This window comes from Taudactylus pleione, unplaced genomic scaffold (genome assembly GCF_031769625.1).
Source record: "Taudactylus pleione unplaced genomic scaffold, aTauple2 ptg000619l, whole genome shotgun sequence".
NCBI lineage: Eukaryota > Metazoa > Chordata > Amphibia > Anura > Myobatrachidae > Taudactylus > Taudactylus pleione.
Window position 1 is genome coordinate 996633 of NW_028285021.1, and position 16875 is coordinate 1013507.

General features: G+C 42.4%; 1 protein-coding gene across 6 annotated transcripts in view; it reads right to left on the reverse strand.

Annotated features, from left to right (window-relative positions):
- Window positions 1-16875, reverse strand: part of PPP6R3 (protein phosphatase 6 regulatory subunit 3) — a 143720-nt gene that overhangs the window by 88742 nt on the left and 38103 nt on the right. For all 6 annotated transcript variants that reach the window (XM_088454502.1, XM_088454503.1, XM_088454501.1 and 3 more), the window contains 8 exons: window positions 15428-15660; window positions 14051-14237; window positions 8829-8966; window positions 8277-8342; window positions 7777-7889; window positions 2031-2144; window positions 1313-1442; window positions 933-1085 (listed from right to left, as the gene is read on the reverse strand). In XM_088454502.1, coding sequence (XP_088310628.1) covers window positions 933-1085; window positions 1313-1442; window positions 2031-2144; window positions 7777-7889; window positions 8277-8342; window positions 8829-8966; window positions 14051-14237; window positions 15428-15654 — 1128 coding nt within the window. In that variant the 5' untranslated portion in view covers window positions 15655-15660. The remainder of the gene's footprint in view (window positions 1-932; window positions 1086-1312; window positions 1443-2030; window positions 2145-7776; window positions 7890-8276; window positions 8343-8828; window positions 8967-14050; window positions 14238-15427; window positions 15661-16875) is intronic.

Here is a 16875-nt window from a genome sequence, read left to right on the forward strand (position 1 = left end):
AGCAAATTTGTGGTACATGAAAATAGGTGCAAGCATGGTTAAAGAGCGCAAAACTGCGTTTAAAAAAAAAAAAAAAAAAACAGAAACGCACCTTCAGCATGCACCTGCAATCCAAAAAAAGCTTGGGCATACTTTGGGGACCTCCTGGAGTCGATTTCGCTAGTTTAAGTTTGTCCCCCAACTTTTTTTTTCGCCCCCAAAACGAAAGTACTTTTTTTGGGGTGTTCTAAAGTATTTTGTAAACTTTTGACAGTTTACCTTAGGGGGACTGTCCCAAAGCTGCAGGGGTGTTCCTGCAACTTTGCACCCCAAAACCCAAATTCTGAACTTTTTCCGCCATTCACAGGCGAATCTTTTCCGCTGGTTACAAGGTGCAGACTTTTCACTCCGGCGAAAAGTCTTTGCAATTGAATACGGGGAAAGTTCTCACCAGGCGAAATGACGTCACCGGTGAGAACTTTGACGATCTCTGCTTTTCACCAGCAATTGAATGCGGCCATTAGTCTTAGGAGTATTGTCCTACACATACAGGTCCAATTACATAAGTTTACCAACAGATTAATAATTATTCCATTATTCAAATAGGATAGTTAAGTTATAAGATTAGATAAAGTATTCAGTCCCTAACACAGACATAACCTCTCTCATCACCGTACTTATACGGGGCTGTCAGCGTGGCGGCAGACGACTGGTCTCTCACTATCCGCACTGACTGCAGCGTTATGCAGTGTTCAGCGCAATCCTATTCAGCTGCGCCATCTAATCACATAACATATTGACTACTGTCCACATAATTTAGTATATTCTGACAGCATCATCAGGCTGATACTATTGAATGCCTGATGCGATTTGCCCTAGTGCTTTTTCAAAAAGGCAGACAGGTAGCTATTGTAGGAGCACCTGTTACAGCTTCTGCTCAACAAACTACTTACCAAGATAACTCCTATAGTGTTCAGCTCTATCAACTCCACATTGATACTGTGTGTGTTAGTCTGGAGAAGACTTGCTATTAGTCGGATCACATTTAACCGAGTATTTCCTACAGGTGGATCTAGTATTCCCCATGTTGTCTTCATGACATCAGTCTAAAGAAAAAAAATAAATGTCAAAATAAGGGGAAAACCCAAACCAATCTTTACAAATACACGACACTGCTCTCTTTTCGGGCAAGACACAAACTGGAATAAGACAGGTAACAATGGCCGGTACTATGCAATGATCATTAAAGTCAGCAAACTTCAGTTCCAAGTTACAGAGGCCAACGTGTGAATGGCTGGTTACATTATAGTTATACTATAAGATGAAAGATTACTTTTGGAGGGTCCAGGAGGAGCTGGTGAAAGGATGGAAGCTTTTCCTGAATAGCAGTCAAAACTGTTTTGTTCACTGAAAAAACAGAATGGTTGATGCCAGGAGGACAAAGGTCTATGTGTCCTTCAAATCTGAAGCAAAAAAACAAAAGAAAAACCATCAGCCACCGCTGATTACCTTACAATAAACAGCTTAAACATGACACTAGTAGGACAGATGGATAATGATTACTTCATTCCAGCTGTATATGGAAATTCATTAGGCCACAAAATCTTGTTGTATTGCTTTGTCTTCTGATGACTGAAATTACATTTGGGAGTTGGTGACAAATACCTTATAAGACTTTCTGCGGGAGGGCTAAAGTATGGGGAGTGATATTAAATGATCCCCGTTTTATGTCCCCTTCCCATCACACACTTTATGACAGCTGCCATTATTGAGGTCTGCAAAACAACTGTCTATCTAGGTGTGGACTAGACCTGAATATAATACATGTTCGTGAACACTATTTGTTCAGACTTTTTATTTTTTACACATGCTCCATTATACAATATTCAGGTATTCTACAGTCATCAAGTAAGATATCCATTTTAAAAAAATCAGTAGCACATCCACGATTAGACTACTTGAAACTTATCCATTTAAGCTTCTCAAATTCTTAGCGGAACTCACAGGAGCAAAACAAGCGCCTCAAACTACGCTGTTACATGTTCACTTACGCTGGTCGTCGGGTTTCTAGCAGAGTAAGCAGTATTTGGATTGCACTGACAATTGCAGATTCATTTTTCTCTTTCAAAAATATATTTGATAACAGCTGTTCTAGAATTTCTTGCCTAAAACAAAAAAAAAAAAGTTACTAAGACTTCAAAGATCCTTCTGAAACCAAAGCTTATTACATATCAGTATGATGAAAGTGTAAAAAAAATAAACCTACCAACTTTAAATAAAGGAATGTGTTCGGTATATCATTGTCAAGCATGTAAACCTCCAGAATTCAATTTCAGAAGCACGCGGTAATGTTTAGCACAAACGAACCTAAGCCTGTGATCTTAGAAACTGCTTTTGTGAAAATAATTGAGTTATCGCATGTTTCATAGGTATTGCTCATCATCATTAGGAATAAATGGAGGATGGCATGAGCTGCTGCTGAACAGTCCGATTGTGAAAACTAAACACCATGGTATCTACAATAGGTACCAAATCATGAGCATGAAGGGCAAACATCTGTATTAGAATTGTGGATGTCTCTTTATATAGTCCCAGCATATGTCAAATGTCTAAAATGTTTTGTTTTTAATAAAACATTGGTTTAAGAATTCAATGTAAACTTCAAGCCAAATATTTGCACATAGACCCGGCAATTAGGATAATGACTTCTGGGTAAATCTGCAAATCTTTGCTCTGAGTTTGTATTAGTACTAGGCAGAATGACTAAACACTGCAGGTATAATTGTTCAGGGCACAAACATCATGCAATAATAAACTTGTTATGCAGTAAGGTAAGGAAGTCTCCACTTTCTCTGGAAAGAGGAGGAATCAGTTTCAGATTTGGAATGTAATTTTACATTTAGATATCCTTGCAATGTCATATGCCAGGTACACACTAGACGATATGTAGCCCGATCCAGTGGACCGGAGCAACATATAGGGCACATCTAGTGTGTACCCGCTATGTCACTGACAATGCGCAACATCCTCCATCTGCCCTACATGCAGGGCAGACAGGAGATCGCCAACTAGGGCCATGCTGCCAAATGCAGCATGTCCCCGCCAACATGTGTATGCACTTGGCGATGCCGGGTCCAGTCGCTGAAGAGGTCGGGCACACTAGACAATCTAGTGTGTACATGGCTTTAGTAGTGCTCATACAGGCTAATTCACTGAACGACAAAAGTTTAATTTTTAGGACTAAATAGCACAAATTTCTTAAATTTGTCAGCTGCCATCATGGTTAATTTTGGATGGAAAAAGGAGTTATGGTAAAACTTACTTTTGTTAACTCTTTCTTCAAAGTCCATAGGGAGACATTGGGGTGTAGGTGGGACCTGTAGGACCAGACACCAACAGCAAAGCAATTCAATTGCAGAATGCTCCGGTCCTTCCCCCTATACCCAGCCCACAGCCTGAGGGCACTTCAGTTTTGTTAACAAGCCTAAGGCAGGACCAGGATAGGAGAGAAGGAAGACTGGTACACTGAGGAATCACACTCACACAGACGGAAACAAGTGACCAAGAGTAGAAACCCCTAGAAGCCAGGAGGTGAGTCAGGGCAGTCACCCTATGGACTTCAAAGAAAGAGTTAACAAGGGTAAGTTTTACCATAACTCCTTTTCTTTTTCAGGGTCCATAGGGCTCCACAGGGAGACATTGGGAATGTCCTAAAGCAGTTGTTTAAGGGCGGGAACGCTCATGAGCTGATAGGAGAACCCTAAACCCGAAGGAAGCATCCAGAAAGGCAAATGCATCAAAGGAATAAAACCTAAGAAAGGTATGGACAGTAGACCAGGTGGCTGCCTTGCCTAGCTGTGCAGATGAGGCGCCATGCTGGGCTGCCCACAAAGGACCCACAGAACGAGTAGAATGAGCAGATACTGTAACAGACACAGGAAGGCCAGTCTGCGTGTAAGCCTGTGAGATAGTCATGCTGTTAGCGGGCCATCCCTTCTTGTGGAATCCATATAGGACAAAGAGGGAGTCAGACTCCCTGATAGACTTAGTACGGTCCACGTAGATCTTCAGAGCATGGACCACATCCAAAGAGGCCTCACCTGCCGAGAGGTCTGGTGATTGAAAGGCCGGAACCACAATTTCCTCATTCAGGTGGAAGCGAGAAACCACTTTGGGAAGGAAGCCTGGAAGTGTTCAAAGAAAAGCTCTGTCCCGATGAAATATTAAGAAGGGGGAGAGACATGAAAGCCACTAAATTATATTCCATTACAGGCAGAGGCTATAGCTAGAAGAAAAACAGTCTCTTCGCAATGAGCCACTTGACATCCACTGATTCCAGGGCTTCGAATGGAGATTCCTGAAGTGCTTGGGGCACCACTGACAAATGCAATGGAGCCACAGGAGGGACAAAGGGAGGTTGTCTACGTAGAACACCTTGCATGAAGGTGTGAACATCCGGTATAGTAGCAATTCTGCGCTGAAACCAGATCGACAAAGCCTAAATCCAATCCAGCCTTAAGCCTCGAAGTTCCAGGATGTTGATTGGTAACACTGCCTCAACTGGGGACCATCAGCCCTGGAAGGAGTGCTGGCCGGTTACTGTGCCCGTGGTGAGGAGAGCCCAGTCAGGGATCCAAAAGGGACTACCCTTGTCTGTGACCACCAGGCTAGGGACAGGCGAACCTCTAGGGGGAGGCTCATCATCTGGTATTTGAGCAGATGCAATAGCAAGTTCCAACTGGAAGGGAACAGGTGTTGTAGGCGCCTGGAGTGAAACTGGGCAATCGCCACCATGTCAAAGGTGGACAGCATTGATCCCAAGCCATGCATTGCAGAGTGAGCTGACACTCGGCGATTGTGGAGCAGTCTGCGTAGTTTGAGCTGGATTGTGAAATCTTGCCCGCCATTAGGAAGATTCTCTGAACTTGAGTCCAGGAGGGCTCCCAAATGTACCATCAATTGAGAGGGTGTTAGGGAAGATTTTTTTCAAGTTGATCAGCCAACCGTGCATTTGAAGACAGACAAGGGTTACCTGTAGATTGTGGTGAAGAGTCTCTGGGGAGCTGGCGAACAGCAAGAGATCGTCCAACTATGGGAGCAGTTTGATCCCTTGTCGATGGAGAGGTCGCCATAACTGCAATGGATCTTGGTAAAGACCCAGTGGGCCTTTGAAAGACCGAATGGCAGAGCCTGAAATTGGTAATGTTGCTGTAGTAGAGCAAGCTGGAGAAATAGATGAGAAGGCGCTATAGGTACATGTAGGTAAGCGTCCTGAATGTCGAGCGCTCCCATAAAATCCCCAGGCTCCATAGCTAGGATCATGGAATGGAGGGTTTCCATATAGAACCTGGATACCTTGATAAACTTGCTCAGAGATTTGAGGTTGAGGATAGGCAGATGAGAGCCATTGGGAAAAGGGTAGAATAATAGCTCTTGCCACATTGTGAGGAATTTTTACTACTGAATTCAGTAAAGTCAGGCTGTAGGCTTGTCCTCAGACTTGGCAGGTGGACGTCTAGTAGCCCAGGCCTGTTTGGCCCTAGGCTTGGGGGCCTTGGCTGAGTTCTGCTTTTGTGGAAAGGACTGACCCTTTGTTTTCCTTCAGGGCAAAAGAACTGAAAGGATGACATCCGCGGATTTGTACTATATGCAGAGGGCAGGAACAGTGTTTCGGAAGCGTCCGAAGTTGTCACAATTTTATCAAATTCTGGACCAAATAGGATGTCTCCATAATAAGGCAGAGACTCCAGCACCTGGGTAATGTGGCAATTTTAACCAATCATGTTACATGAGCATACACTGCTGGGGGGGGGGGGGGGGGGGGGGGAAACTACCCATTTAGTACAATCAGTAGCTGGAAGAGGGTACAAGGAACTGAACAGTTTGGGAATTTGAAACCTTTTACCAGGCATATTCTATGCTTCACTCATGTGATCAGATAGTTGGTCAGAGAGAAAACTCTGGTAAAACTACTTTGTCGTTTAGAAAGTGCATGTTTTTTCTTAGGAGCAGGTTCATCCTCTTCTATTTGTAAAACAGTCTTTGCAGCTCTCACAAGAGCAGGTATATTTTAGAGGGTGGCTCCACTTCTGAGACAGAGTGAGAGGTCTGCGTCTTCTGCCTCCCCAGATGATATCTCAGAATCAGATAACTGTGTGGACTGGGAAAACGGTACATTTAGTAGGGAACGGCTTTTCTTTTTGCAGCATTTGCTGAAAAACCGTAGAGGTATTAGCCAAACTCTGTACTGAGGTAGACAGTACGTCTACCCATGGGGGAGGCAAAGGATTTGCAGGGAGTACCTGCTGTGGCCATACCACAGGGACTTGTGGTCTGCAAGTTTTGCCAGCATCTTTGAAAAGGCTGCCCATGGTGGGTCCTGAGGGAGAGACACCGGGGTTGAGTGGCCTGGGACTGTGTAACAATTAGTACAAATACCATCCTGAATTAGGTCCTCTAGGGCTAAGCCCGCAGGACTTACAAGACACCAGAGTAGGAGCAGCAGCATCTGGCTGATTGTTATTCTTTCCTCTGCCAGACAGCCACAAGAACAATAAAATACAGTGCAGTGAATACTCTGCAGTATGTGTAATATGGCACAGCGTAGTGTGCAACCACGCTATATAGTATGTGATAGCCCCACAATTATATAAGAAATGTAAAGTACAATGAACCCCCTTATACCTTAGTATGTTCAGGTTATAGTAGAATAAAGGTAAAGGTATAAGCAGACAGTATGAAAAGTAGATTAGCGCTAGCACAAGTTGCATACAAGCGCAGAAAAACATTACATGTCTGCAGCGGGCACTAAAATCAACTACACAAACCGCAGTAACTGGTAGTATCTAGCGCTGTATGACCTGGCCCATTGCAGAGTTATACAGCAAGACCGGACCCGATGCTCCCGGAGACTTGCCTGCATAAAATGTCTACTGCGCATTTGGGGTAAGAGCAGGGATGGTGGGGGGGGGGTGGTGTTGGAGGGAGAAGCAGCCCATGCAATAGCAGGACAGCAGTGGAACTGCGCCCTGGGCTGGGGGAAGGGCTGCAGGGAGAGCGCCTTCTCCTTGTTGACGTTAACCACCTGGTTCCCTGACCTGTACATATGCCCTGCGCCAGTTAATTATATGCCCTGGTGGTCTATTGGAGTCATGGGCGCACCAGTGTTCACATCAGCACCTCCGGACTGTCTCCTAAAACCGTGGGTAGGACTGTGAAAATGCGGGACCCAGCGAACGAGGTTCCGCCTTACCTGTCACCTGAATTCCAGGCTGCAGTCTATGGAGCTTGCTTGCTAGCCACCGTCCGAGCCCCGCCGTGAGTACCTAGCACAGGCTAGGTGTCACAGCGCCGCAGAGGGTTGATGGGGCGACAGCACAGATGTCCGGTGGACAGTCTGATGCTGCGTGCCCAATATAGTAAAAAGTAGAAAAACTAAATCATAAAATAAAAGCTTGAGCTGCTTAATACAGCCTTCTGTTATAATGGTAATCCAGCTCCTGCCGGACACCAACGAAACTGAAGTGCACTCAGGCTGTGGGCGGGTTATAGGGGGAAGGGCCGAAGCTTTGCTGTTGGTGTCCAGTCCTCCAGGTCCCACCTACACCCCAATGTCTCCCTGTGGAGCCCTATGGACCCTGAAGAAGAAAGGCTTATTATTTTAAAGTGAACTTTGCCTTTTAAGATGACAATTAGTAGCAACTATCTTTTGCCAGCAGAGTGCGTTCCAGAGTTCTGACACCGCACAATAAGCTATACCACAATTACACTGCAGCACATTGAACAACAAAGCCCTACTTTTCTAGTGTAGCAAGGAGCGGGTCTGGTTCTGAGCTGTTCTGAACTTGTAACATCTGATCTCTGCTCAGACGTATGATCTCGCAAAGGGACTGTGATGCATTTGAATGTCTCTGTGAATGCAAAAGAGAAGTTTAAAAAAGGTATTTATGTACACTCAGATCTTCAAAACAGATACAGTTCATACAGCTCTTGTGCCTGTAGAAAAGTTGATGTAATGGATGGAGTAAAGTTAAGAGGCATTAATTAGGGGGCACAAGGCAGCTGTACAGTTGCGTACACTACAATAAAATTCACAGTATTAAGCTGAAAACTGAAGAACAGATTTCAAATATGGACTTAAAATGCAATAAATAAGAATGTATAAAATATAAGAGCTTGATCTCAAAGTGAACTTGAAGCAAGCTACATGCCACTAATCACACACACAGGATTTGTATTATACACACACACTTACTTGGACAGTATTAACTTTGAACGAGAGGAGGTAAAATACTTACATCTTCATCCTGAGAGGGGTGAACTAACTCCACAAGTGTCTGGATTATCTTCTCTTCATTTAGCCACTATAAGAGAGAAGCGCCACATTAAACAGTGCGAGCAGCATTGCCAACAAGCTGGTTCCTCTAACAGCCCATTTCATGCCTTGCCGAGTGCCTGACAGCTCACTTCTCTGCTAAATCCTGTGTTGGCTGCAATTCTTTTACATATTGGCAAAACTATGGTGTAAAGAAAATCACTAATGTACTGTAAATTTTAAAGTTTAACCAAGATTTTAAACAGTGAATGGTTTAAACAGTGATGGGATATAGAGAAACCCTCTGAATGCACTTGTAATTATTCTAAGCCATTTACAAAGGGACTGGGAGACAACCTAATTCGAACTGTACTTCTGTATGCTCAACAAGCTGAAGAGAGGCAATAAGGTAGAGCCCCATGGAAGGATGGCATAGCATGCACAGAGCATTACTACTATATACCACATTAGTTCTTTCCTTAGTGTAAAGAAACCCTGAAAGAAGCATCTGCCACTTGCATAGCTGTAAACTTACATTTAGGACATCTTGTCTTAGCTGTGGTGGCTCAATACATGTGAGAAGTCTTAGCAGCAAATCCATAATTGCAGAGGTACCTATATGTTTTATTATCAAGTCGACAAAATCATCCTTTTTCTTTAAAAATGCTACAATCTGCAAAACAAACAAAATGATGTTGTAACAGATGAGAATTTGCCAGAGTTCACCATTGTCCCATGGAGTCTGTCATTCTTTCATCCCAATAGGAATGGGGATCATGGAACCATGCGGTGTATATAGGTGTAGACAGGATACCAAACACTCTGGACTCTCCGCCTTTTTATTCCCTAGCCTGCAGAAGTCTCCTGGGCTGCTGCCCAATTCAATTGCCTGTGGTGTGACCAGTAATTTTATTGGCAGCATTACTAGTTTCACAGAAGGATGAAGGTGGTGCTGCTGTACACCCAATACCGCCTCTCCCCCATTCCCACCAAATACATTCCTCCAGAGGTGGACTGCAACCATTTATTTACTACCAGTTATTTATATAGCGCACACATATTCCGCAGCGCTTTACAGAGAATATTTGGCAATTCACATCAGTCCCTGCCCCAGTGGAGCTTACAATCTATATTCCTTATCATCATGCGCGCACACATACACACTAGGATTAATTTGTGTTGGGAGCCAATTAACCTACCAATATATTTTTGGAGTGTGGGAGGAAACCGGAGTACCCGGAGGAAACCCACGCAAGCACAGGGAGAATATACAAACTCCACACAGGTAGGGCCGTGGTGTGAATTGAACCCATGACCTCAGCGCTGAGAGGCAGTAATGCTACCATTACACCGTCTGTGCTGCCCATAGTAGCTTCTGTGAACTCATTTTTGTATGCCCTCCTTGGCAGGCTTTTTCCCCAAGGAGTAGTCCACCTAATGCCAACACAGAGACCCAACTGCTGTGCCGCCTCCTTCTCTTCTACCAGGAAGTTATACAGTAAGCACTAAAATAGCTACTTCTGCTAATTTCACTTGTGAGGTTTAGTCATAAGCTGCATACACACGTAAAGATTTTCTGTCCAACCATCCAACTAGTTGATTGGTTGGAATGAAAATCTGGTAGCATATGGAAGTAAATGATGATCAGCAATTTGCTCCTAAAAGCCAGAAAAGATGAAAATGGTCGTCAGACAAGTTTGTTAAATGTTTGATCTAAACAATTTGTTCAAACAGGTTTTTTTCCCATTTTCCGGCGTTTGGGAGCAAATTGCCGATTGTCATTTGCTTTCATACCTTACCAGATTTTCATTCCAACCAATCAACTAGTTGGATGGTTGGACAGAAAATCTTTACATGTGTACCCAGCTTTAGGTATAGTTTCAGAATCTTATTTTGATTGCTTATTAATGATTTCCACTTTGCTCATGCTTTTCTGTCATGTCTCGCAGAGGGAGTCGTTTCAGACTTTTTTTTTTTTTTTTAAATGTTCAAAAGGTCATGCTAATTTCCCTAGTGGACAGACTGAGGCAAACTCCCTATGCACAGAAAAAAAAAAAAAAAAGATTTGCAGCAAAAACAATACTTAAATCGTCAAGCCAATCGTCAAGGCTCCTCTATACTGGCGTCCCTAAAATTAAGGGGCTCACGTCCGAGAAGCAAGGCACCCCAAAAAATTGTAATATGACCCAGAGTGGGTGCTACCATTATGTAGCAATAATTATTTTGGGGTGAGCATTTGGGAGTGGGGCCCCTGGGGGGGGTTCTGACTGGGCCTCTCTCATGGCATCACCACTTAATTCACATAGAATACTTTTATCACTTCTCTATTTGTTTGTACATTATTTATGTCATCTTAATTCTTTATCATTTCATTAACACTTATTGATTTATCTTTACACATCTTTTCTTTATACTTCACTATCACCTTTTCTCCCTTTTTCATGTGATGCCCTGGGGATGGCCCTTGGCTGGAATTTTTTTGGGGTGCCTTGCTTCTCGGACGTGAGCCCCTTAATTTTAGGGACACCAGTATAGAGGAGACTTGACGATTGGCCTGGCGCTTATTCATATATTTGCAAATGTGTGTAACTAATACCTCTGAATCGCTATCATGTAGGATTTAAGTATTGTTTTTGCTACAGTGTGCTGGGAGGCAAATCTTTTTTTTTTTTTTTTTCTGTGTTCAGTGTAAACCCCGCCCTTTACAAGCACCTGTGTTATGAAATTAAGCTGATCTGAGCAACTAGCATTTTTTTTGCAAACTCCCTATGCACAGAATAAGAGGGAGTGTCGCATTTCAGATTCTGGGGCAGCGCAGTTAATCTGGTAGAGCCAGCACGGGCAAAATTTTTACGTTTCAGGGTGAAGGATCAGTCCTTCACTACTCCGGTTACGGAAACTGGTCAATTGGGAAATTAGGGAGAGGCAGGCTACCGCTACAGAAAGAGAGCAAGCACCACAGCCCTGCAGAGGTCTAGTCCTGCGAGGGTTCAAACTGACTCTCTCAGAAGGCAGGAACTGAAGTGACTAAAGGGTATAGAAGACAAAACAGTTTTGCTTTCCCTTGCTCTCCTCAATTGTAAAAAAGTTTGAGACAAATACTAAACCAGATGTAAAGGTTGACAGTCTCACAGGGACTGCAGCCATTTTAACCTTTCCCTAACCAGATAGGGACAAATGAGAGACTCCAATTTAGGTGGATGCACCTAGAGCATGCTTGGCTAAGTCCTTGACTATTTCCAATCACAAGGCAGCCAAATCTTAAAGATGGGTCAGATAGAAAATTATTTACATTTTCTAAAAACCTATATATAGTTCATAGAGACAGAACACTTTGCAGATCTTCTAAAAAGCTGTTCCAGACACTATTCTATGGCTTTGTAGATGCTGTCTGGAAAATCAAGATCAAACTTGATAAAAGTTAGCTTACTACATCGGGGTAGTATGTAAGTCTTTAGGAGATACTGATCTTGAAACTAGACATTGGGGTCGCCACTTGTTCGGACACCATGAAAATACTAGCTGAACACTTGGAAGGCTGACCGGGTGGTATCCAAAGGCAAAAGGTACTCTTTCCTCATTGTTACTGCTTCCATGCCTAGAAGTCCCAGAGCTTCTCAGCAATAGCTCAGCATGCCAACTCCGTGAGAATTTGCGGCAGTGTTTACGCTCTGACTCCCATCAGTTGCCTGGGTGATGAAACAGCCCCCCCCCCCCCCAAAAAAAAAAATTTTGCTGCCAAGGATATTTGAACAACATTAGGGTATATTGGGGTTGCTGGATTCAAAAAGTAGAAAAAAGTATTTTTTTAATTGTCTGAGATAATGGATACCCTCAAGTAATAGGGAACTTTGCCATAGCACATGCACAATGGACTAAGTCGGAACATTCTAGAAGGGGAGACGTGAATATTCTAGGTGTTCACTCCACAATCATACAGAAATATTCCCCCTACATATATAAGTATTCAGCCACCCAACCAACAGTCAGTTGTCTATTGTGATTTCTTGTTTCTCATTTGTGTATCTAAAAAATTAAAGTCAATCTAGCAAAAGCTGTCATTCTGATTCAGCACCACAAAGTTACACCAAAATCACTCTACTATTATTGGCAATAAAGGGATGTAATCAGCATCCTGGCGTGCGGGATGCCGACGGTCTAAATACCAGCAACGGAATCCCGACAGCATCTGGAACGCAACTCCAGATTCCCAATGGTAAGTATTGGGAGTTAGGGGAGGGTTAGATTTAGGGGTAGGCACTAAGGGGGGGGGTTAGGTTTAGGCACTAACGAGGGAGCTTAGGTGTAGGCAACGGGGAGGGAGGGGTTATGATAGAAGTTAGGATTAGTAGTACTATACATACCTACAGGTGTCGTATTCGGTCTGTCGGGATGCCGCTGTTGGTATTCTGACCAGTGGCATCCAGACCGCCGGGAACCCATACTCATCCCGCCAATAAAATGTGTTGACCAGTGCAATAGATCTAAGCTACACAAGATATCAGTACAGTCTTTCAGAAAAAGCTCATGGTTATCCAAACTACAGACATTCCTCACTTAACCTACTCGTTTAACCACCGCTCGAACTTATGACAAGCGCTCAGTCCAGCTGGAACAGATAGTACAATGACTTATTCTGAATGTCTTTTTAATCAAATTTTACTGTACAGTATGTAAGAGTTATGCAAAGTAACAGCTACAGGATCAAGTCTGAGTTTCCTTTATTCAGAATAAATAAAAAGGATTGCCTGTATTAAGCATATATAGCCCCTCATTTAGCAACCAATATGTTTAATGACCGTGTCATAGGAACGGAACTCTGTCGTTAAGTGAGGAGCATCTGTACATACTTTCTTGCAGGGTGTGCTGCATGTGCACCCTCTACCCCATTCCTCCTGCACCTCTTTGGGACTTAAATTTAGTGATTCTGTTGCAGGATACTGTAATAGTCTGCAGGCATCAGTGAAATTATGGTGTGTCTGCTAGATGTTTTATTAAAGTAGCAATAAAAGTTTTGTTTTGTCTTTTAAATTATTGCCGCTAGAGAGAAAACTGCACCTCTCACTGTTGACTACATTTCCCCAGTAGAGTGTAATGGTATAAGGAAATGAAAGATTCAGACAAAAGCTGGATAATGAAAAGGGCAGGGCCCTCAGTACATCGCAGAATATAAAAGGGAGGCAAAGTTCAAATAGAGGAGGGAAGACTGCTGTGATATGCACCTCCATAGTAAATTTAGTTCATACACCCAGCTTTCTTTCATTTTACAGTGACAAGCTAATGATTATTGCAATCTTCGTACATTACACCCCCAACCCCACTAGACAAGTTTGACATTTGCAGCATCAGAATGGGAGATTTTACATATTGTATTTAACGGCTGCTAGCAACAATTTAGTACATGAAACATCTCCCTTCTAGGAAAGGCTAAGGTGAGAAGCAACCAGTACATATTTCAGCTACGGCTCTAAAAAAGTTTATGAATGAATATTATATTTAAAGCACACTGGCCACTGAGTGGCAAAATAGTAACAAATCCTTTGTTCTGTGACCAACTTATTAAATGTACTGTAATTTTGCACAAAAAAAAGTCCTAGACCAGTGCTTTACATTAGCAGAAATATAAATTGTTCATTAGATGTATAGTAACAGTCTGTTTTCTTCACAGATGCATTAAAACATTGCACATAACAGAACAAAAACATTAGAACAAGAACTTGCAAGCTCCTGGCCTGTAACAGAAGATTATCCGTGTACCTGTTCTGGTTTCCGGCTGATTAAAATGCTCAACACTTTGCTGAAGAAACTGGCAAGCAGTGGATTCAATGGTGAATCATTTAAAAGAAAGCCGTAAAGTCTTTTAAGTAAAGATTCATCTTCTCCTAGTCTGTCATTTATTTGTGACACATCAGAAGTCAGTAACTCACAAGATAAATTAGGGTACCTGCAGTAAAACAAATCCAATTTATAAGACAATAAAAATGAGGGGAAAAAAAATAAAAAATATTCAACAAATTTGTTTTCAAATGGATAAATTAGGGCAGTGCAGCCAGACGACATGTTAACTGGTTGGTGTTACCAGAAGATGAGCACAGATGGACAGTGGTCATAGCAGAACCATATTTATGAACACACAAAAAAACTCTAGGCCATTCGGTACAAGTTAGCAGACATCACTAATTCACAGTCTACACTAGGGGTATTCAAAATGCAGCCCTCCAGCTGCTGTGGAACTACACAACATGCCCTGCCGAAGCTCTGTTATTAGGGCATACTAAGATGTGTAGTTTCCTAGAAGCTTGAGGGTTGCATGTTGAATACCCCTGGTCTACACATGGCTATGCTGGCCCAGTTCTAGTCAGACAACGCTCAATGTGGAACTCAATCTACAGCGGGGTGTGCAGAGGCACTTCGGAAATCAAGAGAAGAGGCACTCCACAAATAATATTCTCAATCATGTTTCCTTGCAAACACCCAAGTTGCGAAGTAAAAAAACACGCTGAATTGGACACCCCCACCCCCATATTTTGCACCTATATAGAAACAAGTTTTCATGCCTCCAAAGATTGTGATTCCATGAGCCCAAATATCAAATCACAACTACATTAAAATGCAGGCTCTTATAGTGCTTGCTAAAGTATTTCTGCTCTCACCCTTTTAATTCCAATAGAAGCTACAGTACTTCCCAAAGATCCCGACATACAACAAAACACTAAAGCGTGGCCTATTTTGCATGCTGTAACATCATACAGCCACTGTGTGAGGCACACAATTAGAAGATTACTAAAAAAAAAAAAAAAAAAAAAGTATTGACTGCAATCCATGTTTCTGCACTGCCCCAGAGTGATGCAAGATGGGAAATCACCAGACTTCAGTGTTTAAATTAGCTTACTGAATGGACTCCCCATTTAGTAATGCAAAAACAAGTTATTTTAAATATTCACACAAGACTATTACGTAAATCAAGTCAATAAAACAAAAAGATGACTAGTTCTGTAAGAGGAAGATTCTTATTGCACCGGTTCACAAAACCTGTTAGATTACTTTACAACATTTCTTTACACCAAAAGCCAACTATAGGGAAACTTACATATCAGTCTAAAAATGAGGACATGACAAATTTACCGCTCTTACTTGTAACGAATCTTCTCATCCATATCTTGAGGTGGTTCCTCTGTGATGAAAGTCACTAAATCTTCCAAGCATTCAGATTTTAATAAAAACTCCACAAGCTTACGATTCTGGGCCTTGCATTCTTGCAGTATATCCTCCTCATCCATCAGTTCCTTCAGGGTCACCTCATCTCTTTCTAAGAGGGTGTCTATGTGAGATGAAGAATGCAGGTCGAACTTCCAAAACATACTTGTCTGATGGGAAAAAGCTACATTTCAACATTTGGATGTTGCACCCTGCGTACACATTTGCCTAAATTAAAGCTAGGATTATGTGATGCCTCTTTGCATTGCTAAACAGGAGTTTACCGTGAAGTCAGAAAGACCTTGGATGCAAACTATTAAAATGTGCTACAAAATGTAAGATTTGGAACAATCCCTCAGGGATAAAACTGCGAAGTTGTGCAGAACGTTTATTGTTTTTAAATACAGTCCACACTAAAAATAATAAAAATATATATATATATATATATATATATATAATAATTTACACAATAGGACCAAAACCAAGCAGCTTCCCCCTCTCAGTCACAGCTATTATGTCATGCCTCAACAGGACAGAGGCAGTCTCATAAAAGATGCCCAAGAGTGAGATTAATGCTGTATGCTCCCAGATTGTCTTTAAAAAGAAGCAGCTTTAAATCAGCACGCTGTTGATATAGCTCCGAAGCGCCCTCCCAGCACTATTCAAATCAGCGCAATGTTAGGTCTACAAAATGATTTCTCCTCGCAGAATCCTGAGGGTACGAGGAGAATCTGAATAAAGTGCCAGCTGCAAAGCTGTTTTCCGGTATTGCACGGCACCAACAGCTCGCAGCTGGCACTCTAGTCGGAGAATGCAGGTTCTCACGACTTACTACACAGGTTAAGTTGAAAGAACCACAATTCTCCTACTTAACTTGTGTCGGACTAAAAAGCTCGCTGAATTGAATAGCTCGGGGACAAACTTCCTGGTGCTACTCACTCCCACTGAATGAATCACCCCCATTGTGTAGCACACAAAGAAGAAAAAAAAAAAGTGACCTTTAAACATGCTCAGAGGGACTTGTTAAAGGCTTTATTTTTTTTGACATTCCCCTCCCTGAACACTGTCGTCAGCAGTCAATGCATGATCTAAAAAGCTAGACTGCTAATCAGTCTGGTTAAAATGGTCATGTTATGGGTTTAATCACAGCATTGCAGATATCATAATCTATATATAAATGCAGTGCCTGCCCAGCCCCCCCCCCTCATGTGCCACCTACCAGGAGAAAACCATTACTTGATTGGTAGGAAGGAAGCACAGAAAAAAGAAAAAAAACCAGTTAATTCCATAGAACGTCTTAAAAACATACATCATTCCCGCTAAACCATGGCAGCTTCTGCTTACATGACATAATGCTGCATTTCATGCAATTTGTCTACCTCACA